Source organism: Schistocerca serialis, chromosome 3 (genome assembly GCF_023864345.2).
Source record: "Schistocerca serialis cubense isolate TAMUIC-IGC-003099 chromosome 3, iqSchSeri2.2, whole genome shotgun sequence".
In the NCBI taxonomy this organism is placed as follows: Eukaryota; Metazoa; Arthropoda; class Insecta; order Orthoptera; family Acrididae; genus Schistocerca; species Schistocerca serialis.
In genome coordinates this window covers 996,815,159-996,833,947 of record NC_064640.1, presented here as the reverse complement: position 1 = coordinate 996,833,947, position 18,789 = coordinate 996,815,159, and the positions used below count along the sequence as shown (strand labels likewise).

The 18,789-nt window shown below is 41.7% G+C and overlaps 1 protein-coding gene across 5 annotated transcripts in view; it reads left to right on the top strand.

Annotated features, from left to right (window-relative positions):
- The window catches only part of LOC126471447 (muscle calcium channel subunit alpha-1-like), an 876,499-nt gene that overhangs the window by 454,912 nt on the left and 402,798 nt on the right, over positions 1-18,789 (top strand). For all 5 annotated transcript variants that reach the window (XM_050099633.1, XM_050099629.1, XM_050099632.1 and 2 more), the window contains exon 10: positions 12,816-12,918. In XM_050099633.1, coding sequence (XP_049955590.1) covers positions 12,816-12,918 — 103 coding nt within the window. The remainder of the gene's footprint in view (positions 1-12,815; positions 12,919-18,789) is intronic.

Genomic DNA, 18,789 nt, shown 5'->3' with positions numbered 1-18,789 from the left:
AGATTTTGGCCAGGTCGATAAGTAGCCAGGCACAGGACCTTTTTCAGCATAGTCTTCAATTTCTGGAAAACCACATCGCATGACGTGGACCAGTGAAAAGGCACGTTTTTATGCAACAGGCGATACAACGGCTGAGCCACCGAAGCAGCAGACGGTAAAAACTTGTGATAGTATGCTGTTTTCCCCAAGAAGGCCTGCAGTTACGTAACAGATGTAGGGTGAGGAAGGGCATCGATCACAGCGACAGTTTGCTGAAGTGGACAAATACCATCCCGAGAGAGTTGAAACCCCAAGTACGTGATAGATGCCTGAAAAAATTTTGATTTATGAAGATTACACTTAAGACCGGCAGTCTGTAAGACATGAAAAAGTGTGTGGAGATTTTGAAGATGGTCGTCAGTGGTGGAGCCAGAGACAACAATGTCGTCCTGGTAATTTATACACCCAGGGACAGTGAGCAATAATTGTTCCAAGAATCGCTGAAAGAGAGCAGGGGCGCTGGCAACCCCAAATGACAATCGTTGGTATTGATAGAGGCCAAAAGGCGTGTTAGGGACCAGAAACTGCCGGGAAGCAGCGTCATGAGGAAGTTGATGATAAGCTTCTGACAGGTCAAGTTTAGAAAAATACTGGCCTCCAGCAAGTTTAGTGAACAATTCTTCAGGTCGAGGCATAGGGTAAGTGTTGATAAGGCAGTGAGCATTTACAGTGGCTTTGAAATCGCCACAGAGACGAATATCACCATTTGGCTTAGCAACAACAACGACAGGAGAGGACCACTCACTGTAAGTGACAGGAAGCAAGACCCCTGAAGCAGTGAGATGATCCAGCTCTGATCACGAAGGGCCACAGGAATGGACTGAGCCCAAAAAAACTTAGGCCGAGCAGTGGGTTTAAGTGTGATATGAGCTTCAAAGTCATTTGCATGGCCTAACCCAGGAGCAAAAAGGGACAAAAATGTCGTCAACAAGGAATCCAACTGAGCATAAGGAATAGCATCAGAGACAATATTGACTGAGTCATCTATGGAGAACCCAAAAACGCGAAAGGCATCGAAACCAAAATGATTCGCCGTGTTACTATGGTCAACCACAAATATGGAAACAGTGCGAACGACAGATTTGTAAGATACCTCAGCATCAAATTGTCCCAAGAGAGAAATCTTCTGTTTATTGTAAGTCCGTAATTGCCTAGTGACATGTGACAGGATTGGAGAACCCAACTGAAGATACGTCTGAGAATTGATTATAGTGGCAGCAGAACCAGTATCCACCTGCATGCGAACATCTCGACCAAGTATTTGTACAGTGAGGAATAACTTCCCTGAAAGAGAAGAAGTACAATTGACAGACAACACAGAATCAGAATCAGCGTCATGTTCAGGAACATCATGTATGTGGTCGGATTTGCAAACGGATGACACATGACCCTTTTTTTTTTTTTTGCATTTGTGACACATGGCCCAATGTTGTGGACAATCTGTTCATGAATGTTTCATAAAACACCACAGACATGAAGGAAGTTGCCGTGAGTTTTGCTGCAGTTTCTTAGAGATTTGTTTACAGTTAGGCCGAGGCTGTGCTTGGGAGCGTACTGCAGCCACGTCAGCTGGCGGGGACACGCCACACGCTTCGTCAACATCGCACAGAGGTTGTATTTCCCCGACGTCGCCCCATGCCTCTATTTGCGCTCCAGTGGCGCGAGAAATTTCCAAAGACTCAGCGATGGATAGGACTTCATCTAGAGTCGGATTTGCCAACTGAAGGGCACATTGCCTAACTTCTTTGTCGCATGCAGATCGGATAATAGCATCCCGTACCACGGAATCGGCGTAGGATTCTTTGTGAACTTCAGTAACAAATTGAAACTTTCTACTGAGGCTGTGAAGTTCAGCAGCCCAAGCCCAATAGGATTGATTCGGTTGTTTTTGACAACAATAAAAGGCAACACGAGAGGCTACCACATGCGTTTGCTTTTGAAAATAGACGGACAGAAGTGAGCACATTTCAGCAAAGGACAAAGGGCAGGATCTTTCAAAGGAGCCAATTGCAACAACAACCGATACATTTGAGGTGAAATCCATGAAAGGAACAGAGACTTACATGTTTGTTCATCCGCGACATGATATGCCAAGAATTGCTGTCGAAGACGTTTTTCGTAATCAGACCAGTCTTCCGCCATCTCGTCGTAAGGAGGAAAAGTAGGTAGAGACGACGACAGGAGACGCCCCGCATTTGATGCCATGACGAAATCACGAATCGCATTTGTGAGAAGTGATTGCTGTTCTATGAGATCTTGCAATAGTTGCTCTAAAGTAGCCATGGAAACATGTGGGTCAGCTATGGAAAAGAAAAATCCCATCCACTTTGCCAATTGTAATAACTTCAAGTTGAACAAATATGTTTCAAGGAAGATGCAATACATGAAAGTCACAAATCAAGTAAACAGAGTAAGATGTGTGTACACTTTAACAGTCAAATCATAACTGAGTCCAAGTCTAGTGGCCGCTGGCTGTCTGGCCGCTTAGGTGGCGCTGCTGCTGCATGGCTGGCAGACAGTGCCGAATGTAGAGGATGCGCGTAACTGTGCGGCGGCACTTTGAAATATTGGCGAGTCACAACACTACCATTACAGGCCATGTTCACAAAAGAAGCATTGTGCTAGAGTTTTCCCCTCTTTCCAGACTTGTGGACAACTACAGTATGGGTCTTCTCCTAACTGTGGTATGTTCCTTCCTGCCTGGGTGTCTCATGTAGTCTGCTTTTGATATGTTTATGTTTACCTTGCATCTGCATTGTTCTACACCAGTCTTATGTCTACAGAGCCTGCCCTCACAGCTGTCAGACTTACAGCAGTGGGCGTAATCTTACAAACTTCATATGACAAAACAAAACAAAAATGGAATACAAACAAATGTTCATGTGTTAATCAGAATTTGTATTCCGAAATTCCACATAACTTTAAAATTTAAGACCCATAGTAAGTTTTTTAAAAATCATTTTAGGAAAAAAAGCATCCAGAAAGCAATAAAAAATCATATTTGTAGAAAGGACAAATCCTCATTGTATGAATGGGAATCATACTTGTGGGTGGAAAGCATACAGCTAGTTGCCTAAGAACTAAGTAGCCCATTCTACTGTTTTGAATATTGTGTAAACTGTTATACAGTGGTGAAGTTATTCATCAATAGTAATAAAGCAACATTTGCTTTAACTGTTCTTATAGCTTGTGAAGACATTTCCTGTATATTGTTGCTAAACTGGTATCTGCCCAGTGCAAGTAATACTCTTGTGTCTCTTTGAGCCATTTCTTCCAGATTTGTTCCCTTAATGTAAATTTTTATTTGTGTTACTTCTGTATATCATCACGGAGATCATTACTTCAGAAAAATAGTAGGCCTGGGACCCTTTTTTCTGTGTGTCAATTTCTAGGAAGTGTATATTGGACTTTGCAGCTGATATTTCTACTTTCCAGTACATTTTTGATAATTATAGGTTGGTTCCGAAAAATTGATCCAGTTTCAAATGTTTATAAATGTGTAACCATAAGTCAAATTTCAGTGAACTATATATCATTTTAAAATAGTAAAATAAGTTTTCAAATGGGACCACAAGAGCATTCATAAAGTTGCAGCCACTAGAACAGTCTTAGCTTTCATTAGCTTTAATTGGGAAGAAAGTGGTTATTATGAAGTATATAGTTTGATTTCAGTAAAACCAAACTTGTGTTCCTTTGGTCATGATTCCAGTATTTCCCTATCAAAAGAAAATGAATGTTATTAGAATAAAATAGAGCTCATGTAAATGTTTCTTATTGGATGTGAACATCACACAAATTAGGGAGTATTTTATTTCAAGTCATGGAAGTCAATGAACAGGGTGAACAGAAAACTTAGACTATTGCATGCATCACTCTGGTGTGATCTGAGAAGCAGTTTACTATTCAAATCATTTGCACAAACACTTCATAAAAAATGACAAAGTAAAGTAAGCAGAATTTTTTGAATGTATGCTATGAAACATGGAATGTGTTAATAACTCCCTACCATATGTTAATGATGAAGCATGTTTTACAATGTCTGCATTTCATGACACCAAAATTTCCACAAAACAATTGAACATGAAATGGGTTTCCCAAAATATAATGTGATTTGCAAAGTACCAGTACCAAAAGTTTATGGCTATTTCTTTTTCAATGAATATGGCTTAATATATCTGTGACTGTTAATGACTGCTGATAAAGAAAACGGGTGCAGTTCGCAGTGCAAATATAATCACAGCAATGCAGTTAGTGACTCCTTCAATGAACTCTGTAATTCTTCCACGAAACATACACTAAAGTGCTATGTGATTTTACTTACAGACAGCCATAGAAGAAAGCTAGGTGAAATCCTAAGTAACTTAAACAATCATATTCAAGTAAGCAGTGTTGTGAAACACAGCATGAAAACAAAAAACATTGTACAAGGCACTGACTTGAAAGGTAAAATGCTGCGTAGCAATGATTTCTTACTTTGTGTAAGTGGTGCGAAGGATGTGGGAAGCAATGAAGGTGGTGTCTCGATTGAAGCTCTGAAGAATTTCCTTGAAGAAAATAAGTAGAAAAACATGATTGTTGCTACTGTCCTGCATCGGTACAATCTGATCGATAACTCATGTGTGAACAAGGGAATAAAAAAATACAAATATTTGAATTAGGGCACTATGTTTAAACTATGGAAATTGTTCAATTCTATGGTGTCTAGTGTGAAAAAATTGATTGGGGAGGTAAACTTGTATGTGAGATGATTTTTGAAATAGCTGTAATAAGAATAAAGCTTAAAAATAGCAGTTGAATAACAGCAAGCATGTACAGATCCCCTAACAGTAACATGGAAGAATTTTTCTGTCATTTAAAGGAACTTGTTGACAAGCTCTCATCTCGTAAAAGACAGACTATAGTAGTAGGGTTGTGAAAATAGATTCCTTAACTAATAGTATAAATTATCTTAGATATATTGATATTTTACAGTCCTATAATTACACCCATGTGAATTCAACACCAACAAGAATTACATGTGACTCTCGGACATGTATTGATCATGTTATTATGAACTTAAGAAAGGAAGATCTTGTAGTTAGAATCACATTTCAGATCATAGTGCATTAGTCCTGAGCTTCATAAGAAAAAGAAATAGTATCTGATGGAGATCTATTTACCTACAAAAGAAAACTTGAGTATTGTATGTTAAAGGAAACTCTGGCACAGATAAATTGGCATCAGGTAGGTCTATATGAAACAGAAGATTTTCAATGAAAGTGACAAATTTTATACGACATTAACCCATTGTCTTAATCAAGTGTGCCCAGTGGTCAAAATACTAAAGAAAACTGACAATTCCAGGAATCATAAACTTCCCCCTAACATGATAAAATTAAAGGAAGATATGAAGGATTTATACATTCTTTTTAGAGACACCAAACTGCAGTACTTCCAATATAAATACAAAGCCTGTAGGAAAACCTACAGGGAAGCACTTAAGATATTAAAAGCACAGATGCATGCTGAACAGATGAGGCAATCTAGTAATGTTAACAAAATAGTGTGGAGTGTAGTAAATATGGAAAATGGAGGGAGTGACAATGTAGTGTGCAATAACATACGAGGGCAGTTCAATAAGTAATGCAACACATTTTTTTTTTCTCGGCCAATTTTGGTTGAAAAAACCGGAAATTTCTTGTGGAATATTTTCAAACATTCCCGCTTCATCTCGTATAGTTTCATTGACTTCCAACAGGTGGCAGCACTGTACGGAGCTGTTAAAATGGCGTCTGTAACGGATGTGTGTTGCAAACAACGGGCAGTGATCGAGTTTCTTTTGGCGGAAAACCAGGGCATCTCAGATATTCATAGGCGCTTGCAGAATGTCTACGGTGATCTGGCAGTGGACAAAAGCATGGTGAGTCATTGGGCAAAGCGTGTGTCATCATCGCCGCAAGGTCAAGCAAGACTGTCTGATCTCCCGCGTGCGGGCCGGCCGTGCACAGCTGTGACTCCTGCAATGGCGGAGCGTGCGAACACACTCGTTCGAGATGATCGACGGATCACCATCAAACAACTCAGTGCTCAACTTGACATCTCTGTTGGTAGTGCTGTCACAATTGTTCACCAGTTGGGATATTCAAAGGTTTGTTCCCACTGGGTCCCTCGTTGTCTAACCGAACACCATAAAGAACAAAAGAGAACCATCTGTGCGGAATTGCTTGCTCGTCATGTGGCTGAGGGTGACAATTTCTTGTCAAAGATTGTTACAGGCGATGAAACATGGGTTCATCACTTCGAACCTGAAACAAAACGGCAATCAATGGAGTGGCGCTACACCCACTCCCCTACCAAGAAAAAGTTTAAAGCCATACCCTCAGCCGGTAAAGTCATGGTTACAGTCTTCTGGGACGCTGAAGGGGTTATTCTGTTCGACGTCCTTACACATGGACAAACGATCAACTCTGAAGTGTATTGTGCTACTCTTCAGAAATTGAAGAAATGACTTCAGCGTGTTCGTAGGCACAAAAATCTGAACGAACTTCTCCTTTTTCATGACAACGCAAGACCTCACACAAGTCTTCGCACCCGAGAGGAACTCACAAAACTTCAGTGGACTGTTCTTCCTCATGCACCCTACAGCCCCGATCTCGCACCTTCGGATTTCCATATGTTTGGCCCAATGAAGGACGCAATCCGTGGGAGGCACTACGCGGATGATGAAGAAGTTATTGATGCAGTACGACGTTGGCTCCGACATTGACCAGTGGAATGGTACCGTGCAGGCATACAGGCCCTCATTTCAAGGTGGCGTAAGGCCGTAGCATTGAATGGAGATTACGTTGAAAAATAGTGTTGTGTAGCTAAAAGATTGGGGAATAACCTGGTGTATTTCAATGCTGAATAAAACAACCCCTGTTTCAGAAAAAAAAATGTGTTGCATTACTTATTGAACTGCCCTTGTAATAAGTGAATGAAAAATTGCTGACTGACCCAAAGGAAGTATGTGAGAGATTCATAGACCAGTTTAGTAAGATGAGTAAGGAGGATGTGATAAACCCACCACAGGTGCTAAATCTCAATAATGTTAGCAATTCATTCTTCCTGGGGTGTGTTACAAAATTGGGAATTCTGAAAACCATTTCCAACTTAAAATTAAATACATCCAGTTGCCGGGATGACATCTCAGCGAAATTTCTGAAAGAATGCTGTAATGAATTAATAAAGCTACTACAACATTTAATAAACAGCACTTTGTCAGGGGTCATTTCCTGACCTGTTAAAAGTCTCTGAAATAATACTGGTGCTTAAAAAGGGGATAACTACAGATATACAAAATCATAGACCTATTTCATTGACATCACTACTTAGTAAGCTGTTGGAAAGGCTACATCTAGATGAACTTGAATCATTTTTCTGTATGTACAATTGATTAAAAAACTGTCAGCATGGTTTCACGAAGGTCTGGCCCACAATAATAGCTATAGCTACATTTTTGCAAGTGGTATTGAATAAACTTGATGATGGAAACAAAGTTATTGGCACCTTTTTAGACCTATCCAAAGCTTCTGACTCTGTAAATCATTCTTTTCTTCTACATAAATTAGAAACTTATGGAGTCAGAGGAGTTGCTTTAGATTTTTTAAGATTGTACCTTGCTGACAGGAGACAATGTGTAAAGCTGCATAATGCAACTGGAAGACACACACAAACAGTAAAATCATCTTATAAAATTCTTAACTCTGGAGTCCCTCAGGGAAGCATTATCGGGCCTTTTTTGTTTATTGTGTACATCAATGATATAACAATTCCACAAAATTCAAACATAGTAAATTATGCTGATGATACCTCCTTCATAAGTTGGGGCTCTAAAACAGTTATCAGTGCAAAATAATGCAGAGAACATAAGCCTCATCTCAGAATATCTCACCAAAAACAAATTGTCACTAAATAAGGACAAGACAATTCTTATGGAGTTTCTGCTAAATTATAGGTCAAGGCAAGTGGATACAGAACAAGAACTATCAGATGAAACAATTGATAAACATAAATTCCTGGGTATTATAGTAGACAAACATCTTACATGTAAAACCTATCTGCTAAAATGTCTTTCTAGCATCATAGCACAACCTACTTTAAGACAAATCTATTTTGGAATTATACACTCCCACCTGCAATATGGTATCAAGATTTGGGGTGGAACACCAACAGTATGTATGGATAGGGCTTTTAGAGCCCAGAAAAATTCAGTAATAAAAGAGCAACAGATCATAGTGCATTTTCTACTGGAAGACATTTTTGTAACAGATTGCCAAGTAATATAAAATTGTTAAAAGGAAACATATTTAAGACAAAATTAAAGCAACTGTTAATTGATAAATGTTTGTAATCCACCAGGGATTTTTAATGTTTATTGTGTATAATTTATCTTTACTTCTAAACTTTTTTTAATGTTATTGTGTTTGTAAACTGAGTATACTCATGACTATTACATTATTATGCAAAAATAAACCATTTATTTATTTATCTAGTACTTTTACAGAACAGGCTTCTTTCTAAAACTGATAAATATGTGAAGAATTTCATTTTCCAACTCCATGATGCTTCAACCAGTTGGCTCAGAGATGCCTGCCACTTTCTAAGTGTATGTCTAGTTTAATGATGGATACATCGCATAAGGAATGCAAATTTTCTATTAATGTCTACTGATATCACACACACACACACACACACACACACACACACACACACACACACAGACCAAGATAAGTTTAAGGACATAAATGCTTATCCTGTTGAGAATGGTCTTTCAGATCATGGTGCACAGCTAGTTACAGTACATGATGTAGCTCCATGCAGTATATCAAATTAGACTTTCAAAGCAGTGCATTCAATTAACAATATAAATATTGCAAACTTTAGGGAGAGCCTACAGCAGCTAGACTGGGATGAAGTGTATAAGGAACCCGATGCAAACTTGAAATATAACTTATTTTACAATACATTTTTAAAGGTATTTGAAAATTGTTTTCCCAAGAAAATACACTCCTGGAAATGGAAAAAAGAACACATTGACACCGGTGTGTCAGACCCACCATACTTGCTCCGGACACTGCGAGAGGGCTGTACAAGCAATGATCACACGCACGGCACAGCGGACACACCAGGAACCGCGGTGTTGGCCGTCGAATGGCGCTAGCTGCGCAGCATTTGTGCACCGCCGCCGTCAGTGTCAGCCAGTTTGCCGTGGCATACGGAGCTCCATCGCAGTCTTTAACACTGGTAGCATGCCGCGACAGTGTGGACGTGAACCGTATGTGCAGTTGACGGACTTTGAGCGAGGGCGTATAGTGGGCATGCGGGAGGCCGGGTGGACGTACCGCCGAATTGCTCAACACGTGGGGCGTGAGGTCTCCACAGTACATCGATGTTGTCGCCAGTGGTCGGTGGAAGGTGCACGTGCCCGTCGACCTGGGACCGGACCGCAGCAACGCACGGATGCATGCCGAGACCGTAGGATCCTACGCAGTGCCATAGGGGACCGCACCGCCACTTCTCAGCAAATTAGGGACACTGTTGCTCCTGGGGTATCGGCGAGGACCATTCGCAACCGTCTCCATGAAGCTGGGCTACGGTCCCGCACACCGTTAGGCCGTCTTCCGCTCACACCCCAACATCGTGCAGCGTGGTGTCGCGACAGGCGTGAATGGAGGGACGAATGGAGACGTGTCGTCTTCAGCGATGAGAGTCTCTTCTGCCTTGGTGCCAATGATGGTCGTATGCGTGTTTGGTGCCGTGGAGGTGAGCGCCACAATCAGGACTGCATACGACCGAGGCACACAGGGCCAACACCCGGCATTATGGTGTGGGGAGCGATCTCCTACACTGGCCGTACACCACTGGTGATCGTCGAGGGGACACTGAATAGTGCACGGTACATCCAAACCATCATCGAACCCATCGTTCTACCATTCCTAGACCGGCAAGGGAACTTGCTGTTCCAACAGGACAATGCACGTCCGCATGTATCCCGTGCCACCCAACGTGCTCTAGAAGGTGTAAGTCAACTACCCTGGCCAGCAAGATCTCCGGATCTGTCCCCCATTGAGCATGTTTGGGACTGGATGAAGCGTCGTCTCACGCGGTCCGCACGTCCAGCACGAACGCTGGTCCAAATGAGGCGCCAGGTGGAAATGGCATGGCAAGCCGTTCCACAGGACTACATCCAGCATCTCTACGATTGTCTCCATGGGAGAATAGCAGGCTGCATTGCTGCGAAAGGTGGATACACACTGTACTAGTGGCGACATTGTGCATGCTCTGTTGCCTGTGTCTATGTGCCTGTGGTTCTGTCAGTGTGATCATGTGATGTATCGGACCGCAGGAATGTGTCAATAAAGTTTCCCCTTCCTGGGACAATGAATTCACGGTGTTCTTATTTCAATTTCCAGGAGCGTAGTTAAACATAATTCCAAGAAAACATATAAAAAACCTTGGCTAACTAAAGGAATAAGAATATCTTGCAACCATAAAAGAGAACTGTATCTGACAGCAAGAGGGAGTACTGACCCCGAAACTGTTCAATATTATAAAAATTATTGTGTGGTACTAAGAAAAGTTATTAAAAAGTCCAGAAGCATGTGTATCATGTCTGAGATCAGTAACTCTGATAATAAAATTAAAGCAATTTGGAATATTATTGAAAGGGAAACAGGGCAACCAAGATCACAGGAAGACTTTAGTGCCATAAAACTGAATGACAAGTGTACTAACAAACAATCAGAAATTGAAAATATTTTCAATAACCATTTTTTAAATGTTGTGGAGAAAATAGGATCTAGATCTTCACTAGAAGAGGCAAGGCTACTAATAGAAGAGGCCATACCTGTGCAGTTTGAAACAACTGTAATTCCACCAACCTCTCCCTCTGAAATCAGTAAAATAATAAACTCACTGAAAAGTAAAAGCTCTTATAGAATTGATGGCATTTCCAGCAAGGTACTTAAAGCTTATTCCCCACAGTAAATAGGATTCTCAGCCATGTATGTAATAGCTCTTTGGAGCAGGGTGTTTTCCCCGATAGACTGAAATATGCCATTGTAAAACCATTGCATAAAAAGGGGGATACATCAGATGTCAACAACTACCGCCCAATCTCTCTTCTGACAGCTCTATCAAAAATTTTTGAGAAAGTAATGTATTCAAGAGTAGCCTCCCGTATTTGTAAAAATAAAGTACTAACAAAATGTCAGTTTGGTTTTCAGAAAGGCTTTTCAACAAAAAATGTTATATACCCTTTCAGTGATCAAATATTAAATGCTCTGAATAATCGGACATCACCCATTGGTATTTTTTCTGATCTCTCAAAGGCCTTTGATTGTGTAAATCATGGAAATCTTTTAGATAAGCTAAATCATTATGGTTTGAGGGGGGCAGTGCACAAATGGTTTAATTCATACTTAACTGGAAGAATGCAGAAAGTTGAAATAAGTGGTTCATGTAATGTTAAAACAACAGCTGATTCCTCAAACTGGGGGGCTATCAAGTACGGGGTCCCACAGGTCCTTTACTGTTCTTGATATACATTAATGACAAACTATTCCACACTGATGAAGATGCAAAGTTAGTTCTTTTTGCTGATGATAAAAGTATAGTAATAACATCCAAAAACCAAGAACTAAGTGCTGTAATTGTTAATGATGTTTTTCACAAAGTTATTAAGTGTTTCTCATCAAATGGACATTCTTTAAATTTTGATAAAACACAGTATATACAGTTCCATACAGTAAATGGCACAACTCCAGTAATAAATATAAACTTTGAACAGAAGTCTGTAGCTAAGGCAGAATTTTCAAAATTTTTAGGTGTGTCCATTGATGAGAGGTTAAACTGGAAGCAACTCACTGATGGTCTGCTGAAACGTCTGAGTTCAGCTACATATGCTATTAGGGTTATTGCAAAGTTTGGTGATAAGAATCTCAGTAAATTAGCTTACTATGACTACTTTCATTCACTGCTTTCATATGGCATCATATTCTGGGGTAATTCATCGTTGAGTAGAAAAGTATTCATTGCTCGAAAACGTGTAATCAGCATAATTGCTGGAGCCCACCCACGGTCATCCTGCAGACATCTATTTAAGGATCTAGGGATCCTCACAGTAACCTCACAGTATATGTATTCACTATGAAATTTGTTGTTAATAATCCAACCCAGTTCAAAAGTAATAGCAGTGTGCATAGCTATAACACCAGGAGAAAGGATGATCTTCATTATGCAGGGTTAAATCTGACTTTGGCACAGAAAGGGTTAAATTATGCTGCATTATGCTGCCACAAAAGTCTTTGGTCACCTACCAAACAGCATCAAAGGCCTGACAGATAGCCAATTAACATTTAAAAATAAATTAATAGAATTTCTAGATGACAACTCCTACTCATTGGCTGAATTTTTAGATATAAATTAAGGGGGGGAAAAAACAACTTAAACATTAGTGTCATGCAATATTTTGTGTAATGTAATATCTTGTACCGACATCTTTTATTAACCTAACACATTCCACATCATTATGAAGTGTCGTATTCATGATCTATGGAACAAGTATTAATCTAATCTAAAGAGAGAGTGTGTGAGTGAGTGAGTGTGTGAGTGTGTGTGTGTGTGTGTGTGTGTGTGTGTGTGTGTGTGTGTGTGTGTTCAAAATACCATACATAGATATTTCAGTGCCTTTAAGCAAATAAGTTATTTGCAATTTTCTCTTTATTGCTTTTAAATGCTGTGTCCTTCTATTTTAGTAAAAACACAGAATGAAATGGAAACCGCAGACAGAGCTGAAGGTGATGAACTGGAAGTAGAGCAAGAATCTTGGTGGAGAAAAAAGAAAAAGGACTTCGACAGGTCAGTTGTACATTATGTACTCATATTATTTGTATCTTTAAGCAAAGATAAATAATTTTATAAGTCCTTCCATTTTCATTGATTTTTTTAATGTGTCATGTACTGTGATCCTTAAAAGAACATGTTAACTACCTCTAAAATACCTTATAAAGTTACAGTTGAAAAATGAATGAAAACAGAACACACCATTTTCAATATATATGAATGCTCGAGAATTTTATCAGTATTTCCAATACATACCCCCCTAGGAGGCTCGCCACTCTTTGGCGGGTTCGTGCTTCACTACTACAGGGCCCCGGCCTTTGTAGGACTTTTTCCCTTCCGTGCTGTATGTCTTTCCTCTTGCTATTCTTTTTCCCCTCCCTTGGGGAACATGTCTGGGGTATTATTGAGAATGTTTTGCATTCTGTCACTGACCTGCAAACAGTCTCAACTTTCTTTTTGGCTCCCTTTTCCTGTCTTTTTTTCCCTTCTCCTCTTGTTCCTCCGCTTCGGTATTTGAGGATTCTCTTTTTTCTTCTTCCTCCCTGTGCGCCCCTGAAGGCCAGCCCATGTGTATGATGTGTAAAAGGTGACTGGGTAACGCATAATTCCCAGCCCCGGATCAACAGATAGGGTTCGCACGTACCCCCTGGTACAGGTCAGGCCCAGGGAGGGGGAATTGCCTGAGCTGTAACCTTCCCAAACTGCCCATTGGTTCCTCCGTCAGGTGTTTGGGAGGTGTGAACAATCACCTATGGCAGGTGCGCCCCCTTGTAAAGAGGGCCCCTAGTTGGAAGGAGTGTGCCATTGGAGATTCTGGCAATCATGGAGGATTTCCTCATGATTAGTCAATCATCCTCTCCATCGACTTTGATGAAACATAAACGTAATGAGGCTACTGATTTGTAAACCTTTCCCACTGCACACGGTTCCTTGTGGTATCTCATACTGAAGATGGCCAGTCCATCACCACAGTCGATCCATTTATTATTCAGAAAGGTGTTGATGCCATTGTTGGTCCTGTGAAATCCTGTTCTCATTTATGGAATGGCACTTTGTTTTTGGAGACAGCTTCTGATTCTCAAGCACAACAACTACTTGCTGCCTCGCTTCTCCATGGCTACCCTGTTCGTGTCGAGTCACATAGAACTTTGAATTCTTCCTGTGGTGTTATTTACACCAGGCTTCTTGATGTCCTAACTGAGGCTGAAATACAATCTTACCTCTCTGATCAGGGTGTCATTGCTGTCCATTGTGTAATGAAAAAGGTCGATTCCTCCTTGGTGCCCACCCGCACTCTTTTCCTCACCTTTGATAGCATGGTGCTGCTGTCCAAGATTAAAGCAGGCTATGAAATGATCACAGTCCGGCAGTACATTCTGAATCCAATGCGCTGCTACCAGTGTCATCAGTTTAATCACACTAGAACATCGTGTCGACACCCAGCAACCATGCCACCTCCTTCCAGGATTGTCCTGTGTATCTAGATGAACAGGCTGATCAAGAGATTTGGGTAAAGGAAAAAGTGCCTTATTGAGCAGCTCACAAGTTATTGGTGAGTCACAAACCCTGTGTTCTCCTGTTTGGCAGCTAATGCGACCTCTAATTTGGCTGTGAGGTTGTGAAATCGCCAAGTGTCAAGGTAGCATTGCCATTCTCCATTCCCGCTGTGCAAAAAACTGTCAAACTCTCGCCTAAAGGGGCTAAGCTACCCACTACACAACTGGCAGGCAGTAAAGGACAGAAGGAGTACTCCCGAGAAGACTTCCTCCATCCCTCCAGCCAAACAACACTCAAGTCTTCCTCTAACCAGAATTGCTTGAAGAAGTAGGCTAAAGACAAACAGTCTTCTCCTTTACAGACTCAAAGATCCTGCTTGATGGCGTCACCACATGGTCACTTACCCTGGCTGGCCTCTGTCTCGCTGGTGTGCACCACCAACCGTTTTTCGGCATTAGACTGCACAAACCAACCACACAAGCATGCCGATGCTCCTGTGGACACCATGGAGCTGGATCCTCCTGCTTCTGTGCCCTGTAGTAGTGACTCTCCACCAGCTGTCCCTTGGCAGCCACTGAGTTGAAACCCCTACATCTCTTCCTCCTCATGACTGTCCTCCAATGGAACATTCATGGCCTTTGGCCCCACAAAGAGGATTTACAAATGATTCTAGCATTGCATCATCCCCATGTACTCTGCCTTCAGGAAATGAAATTGCACCCTCAAGACTGCTTTGAGCTTTCACATTACTTACCAGTTCATTTTGACCTTCCCCCTTAGATTGGCATTCCATCTTGTGGGGGCATTATGCTGCTCATACAGGATGACCTTCATAATCAACCCACCTCCCTGACTACCCGTCTTCAAGCTGTTGTTGTTCACCTTTTCCTTCGCCACCTGACTATCTCTTTCTGTACCATTTATGTACCTCCATCTTTCGATGTCACCAGTGTAGACTTCGTTCAGCTTATTGGGCTGCTACCTCCCCAATTTTTGCTACTCAGTGACTTTAATGCGCATCATCCCCTTTGAAGTTCTCCCAGGACCTGTCAGCGAGGTGCCCTCTTGGCTGACCTTCTTAACCAACTCAACTTCTTCTGCCTCAGCACTGGAGCACCCACTTTCCTTTCTGACTCCTCGCACATGTATTCCCATTTGGACCTATTCTTTTGCACTCCCCAGCTTGCCCATCATCTTGAGTGGTTCGTTCTTTCTGATGTATACTCAAGCGACCATTTCCCATGTGCTCTCCATCTGCTGACTCCTACCCCATCCACATGCTTGCCCAAATGGCTGCTCACTAAGGCTGACTGGCAGCTTTAGTCCTCCTTGGCGACCTTCACAGAACAAGATTTCCTCAGTTGTGATGACCAGGTGGACTGTCTCACCAACTGCTGCAGAATGTTCCATTCCTTGCACTTCCTCTTTACCACATTGTGTCCAAGTCCCTTAGTGGACTGAGGCATGCTGCAATGCAGTTCGCACACAGAGACATAATCTCCGCATTTTTAACTGCCACCCTACACTTGAAAACTGCATTCATTATAAACAGATGCATGCAAAGTGTCGTCGAGTTCTTCGGGATAGCAAAAGAGCTATTTGGATTTCATTCACTAGTTCTTTTAACAATTCCACACCTTCCTCTTTTGTGTGGGCCAACCTCTGATGGCTCTCGGGAACTGAGATCCATTCTCCCATATCCGGCCTGACAGTAGGTGCTGATGTCATTGTGGATCCTGTTTCTATCTCCATCACCCTGGGCTGCCATTTTGTGGAAGTTTCAAGCTCTTCCCACTATCACCCTGCCTTCATCCACGGGGAACAAGTCAAGGCGGCTCGGGATATAACCTTCTCTTCTCCAAATTATAAGTGCTACAATGCCACCTTCACTATGAGGGAGCTAGATCATGCTCTCAGTTCATCCTTGTCCGTTCAAAACTCGACTATGGGTGCCTTGTTTATGCGTCTGCATGCCCATCCCTTTTACACTGTCTCAACACTATCCATCATCATGGCATCTGTTTGGCCATGGTCACCTTTTACACCAGCCCAGTTGAGAGTCTGTATGCTGAATCTTCTGAACTACCAATGTCCTACTGCCGTTACTTTCACCTCAGCAGGTATGCATGCCTTTTTCTGCCATGCAATGCCACCCCTCCTATGCCTCCTTCTTTGATGATTCCTTAGATCATTAGTATAAGGCTTGTCCCTCTTCTCTGTTACCTCCTGGAGTCCACTTTCACCACTTGCTACGGCAGCTTAACTTCACGCTACCTGCAACTTTCCCAGTGGGTGTGAACCCTTCACTACCTTGGGTTCATGAAGTGGGCCAATGTTGACATTGGCCTTCATTCACTTTGTAAGGACACTGCTCCAGCCTCGGTCTATCACCTTCAGTTTCATGACCTTCGCATGGAACTTAGCGATACTACCTTTGTATACACTGCTGACTCTCGGATTGACCGTGGGGTCGCGTGTGCCTTCGTCATTGGCACCCGTGTCTTTTGATATCAGCTTCTGGCACACTCCTCAGTATTTGCAGCTGAGCTTTTCACCTTGTATCAGGCCACGGAGTACATCCAGTGACACAGCCTTCCCAATTGTGTCCTCTGCACAGACTCACTCAGTGCCCTCCAAAGTTTCTGTGCGTTGTACACTGCTCATCCCTTAGTGCAGCAGGTCCAGGAAAACTGTCACTTGCTCACTATTGGTGGAGCCAATGTCATGTTTCTGTGGGTCCCTGGTCATGTTGGTATGCCAGGAAATGAGGCTGCTGACACTGCTGCCGAGGCTGCAGTCCTTGTACCTCTGCCCACTAATACCTCTATTCTCTCCAGTGATCTCTGCATTGCCGTCTGTCAGGAGGTGGTGTCCCTTTGGCATCGCCAATGGTTCTCCCTTCATGGGAAAAAGCTTCAGCTTATTAATCCTCTCCCGGCATCTTGTATGACCTCTTCTCGGTCCTCCCACCACGAGGCTATATATTGGGCACTGCCTTTTTAGCCATCATCATTTGCTGATTTGCTTAGTGGCGCTGCCCCAACACTTTGTAGACATTGCGCCCAAATTTTAACTGTTCACCACTTCCTGCTGGAATGCCCTTTTTTTACCAATTTGTATTCAAGCTTGGGTTTACCATCTGATTTATTAGCCATTTCAGCAAATGACACATGTTTTACTTTTTATCTGCCGAAGTGCCCTGAAACAAAACCAGGCAATACATATATTTTTTTCCAGTAGTGGAAGAATCAAAGTGTTGAACAGAAACTAGTTCACAGCAAGCAGCTTAACTGTTAATATTATAAAGTCTTATATTATGGAACTGCAAACAAATCAAAATGATTTAAGGATACCAAAAGTAGAGATCACTGTCCAAGAATTACATAAGGGTCATTGGTTGAAATTCCTAGGCATGTAGAGATGGGACAAGTAAAGGAAAATCTATGACAATTGTTAGCACAGAAATGTTATTATTCCTTACAAGAATTTCTTAATGATAATATGACAGTCTGAGCAAGAAAGTAAGTGGCCGAAATGTTTTGTTATTTAAGATTAGAAGTTTTATATCTAATAAATGACTGTAAAAATTATTCTCTCTGGACTGATGACCTCAGAAGTTAAGTCCCATAGTGCTCAGAGCCATTTATTCTCTCTTTTTACAGTAATACTGTTGTTAGGCTACACACAGTCTCTGTAAGTTATAGGTTAATAATTATTGTTTGTGTAATCCACCATGAATGAGTTTCTGATTAATCAAAATGTTCAGTGGAAGCTGTTCAGACACATTTCCCATGTTCTGCATAATTTTTGCTAGTATTTTGCAAGGCAAGACGCTAAATCACAATGCATGAGAGGTCCATATGATCAGGCACCACCATGTTCGCTATAAATGCAGAGTTATAACTGATGCTTCCTGGTCATAATGATAGGGTAATATTATTATGCCATTCCTAACCTCATGCTTCCACACAATATTTGATGCAATATTATTGTGTCAATAATATTAAGCAGTTGAGGGCTGCCTGGTGGTATTTGGGGTTGACTGAATGTAGAATGAACTGTACAGTTCACAGCCATAATATTACACTGCCCAGTTACATTAATGTGACCATCTGTCAGAAGCCTGAATAACTATCTTTTGCAGCACAGAGCACTGCAAGACATGGAGGAAGAGAGTCTGTGAAGTTCTGGAAGGTACAGACAGGTATGTGGAGCCATGCCAACTCCTGTGCTTTGGCCAGCTATGTTACATTTCTCGACAGAGGATCCATGTTGCGAATAGTCCAATCAATGTTGTCCCAGAGATTTTCAATTGGTTTTGTGTCTTGGGAAGTTGGTGGCAAGGGGAGTGTGATAAACTCATCCTGGTGCTCTTCAAACCATGCCTAT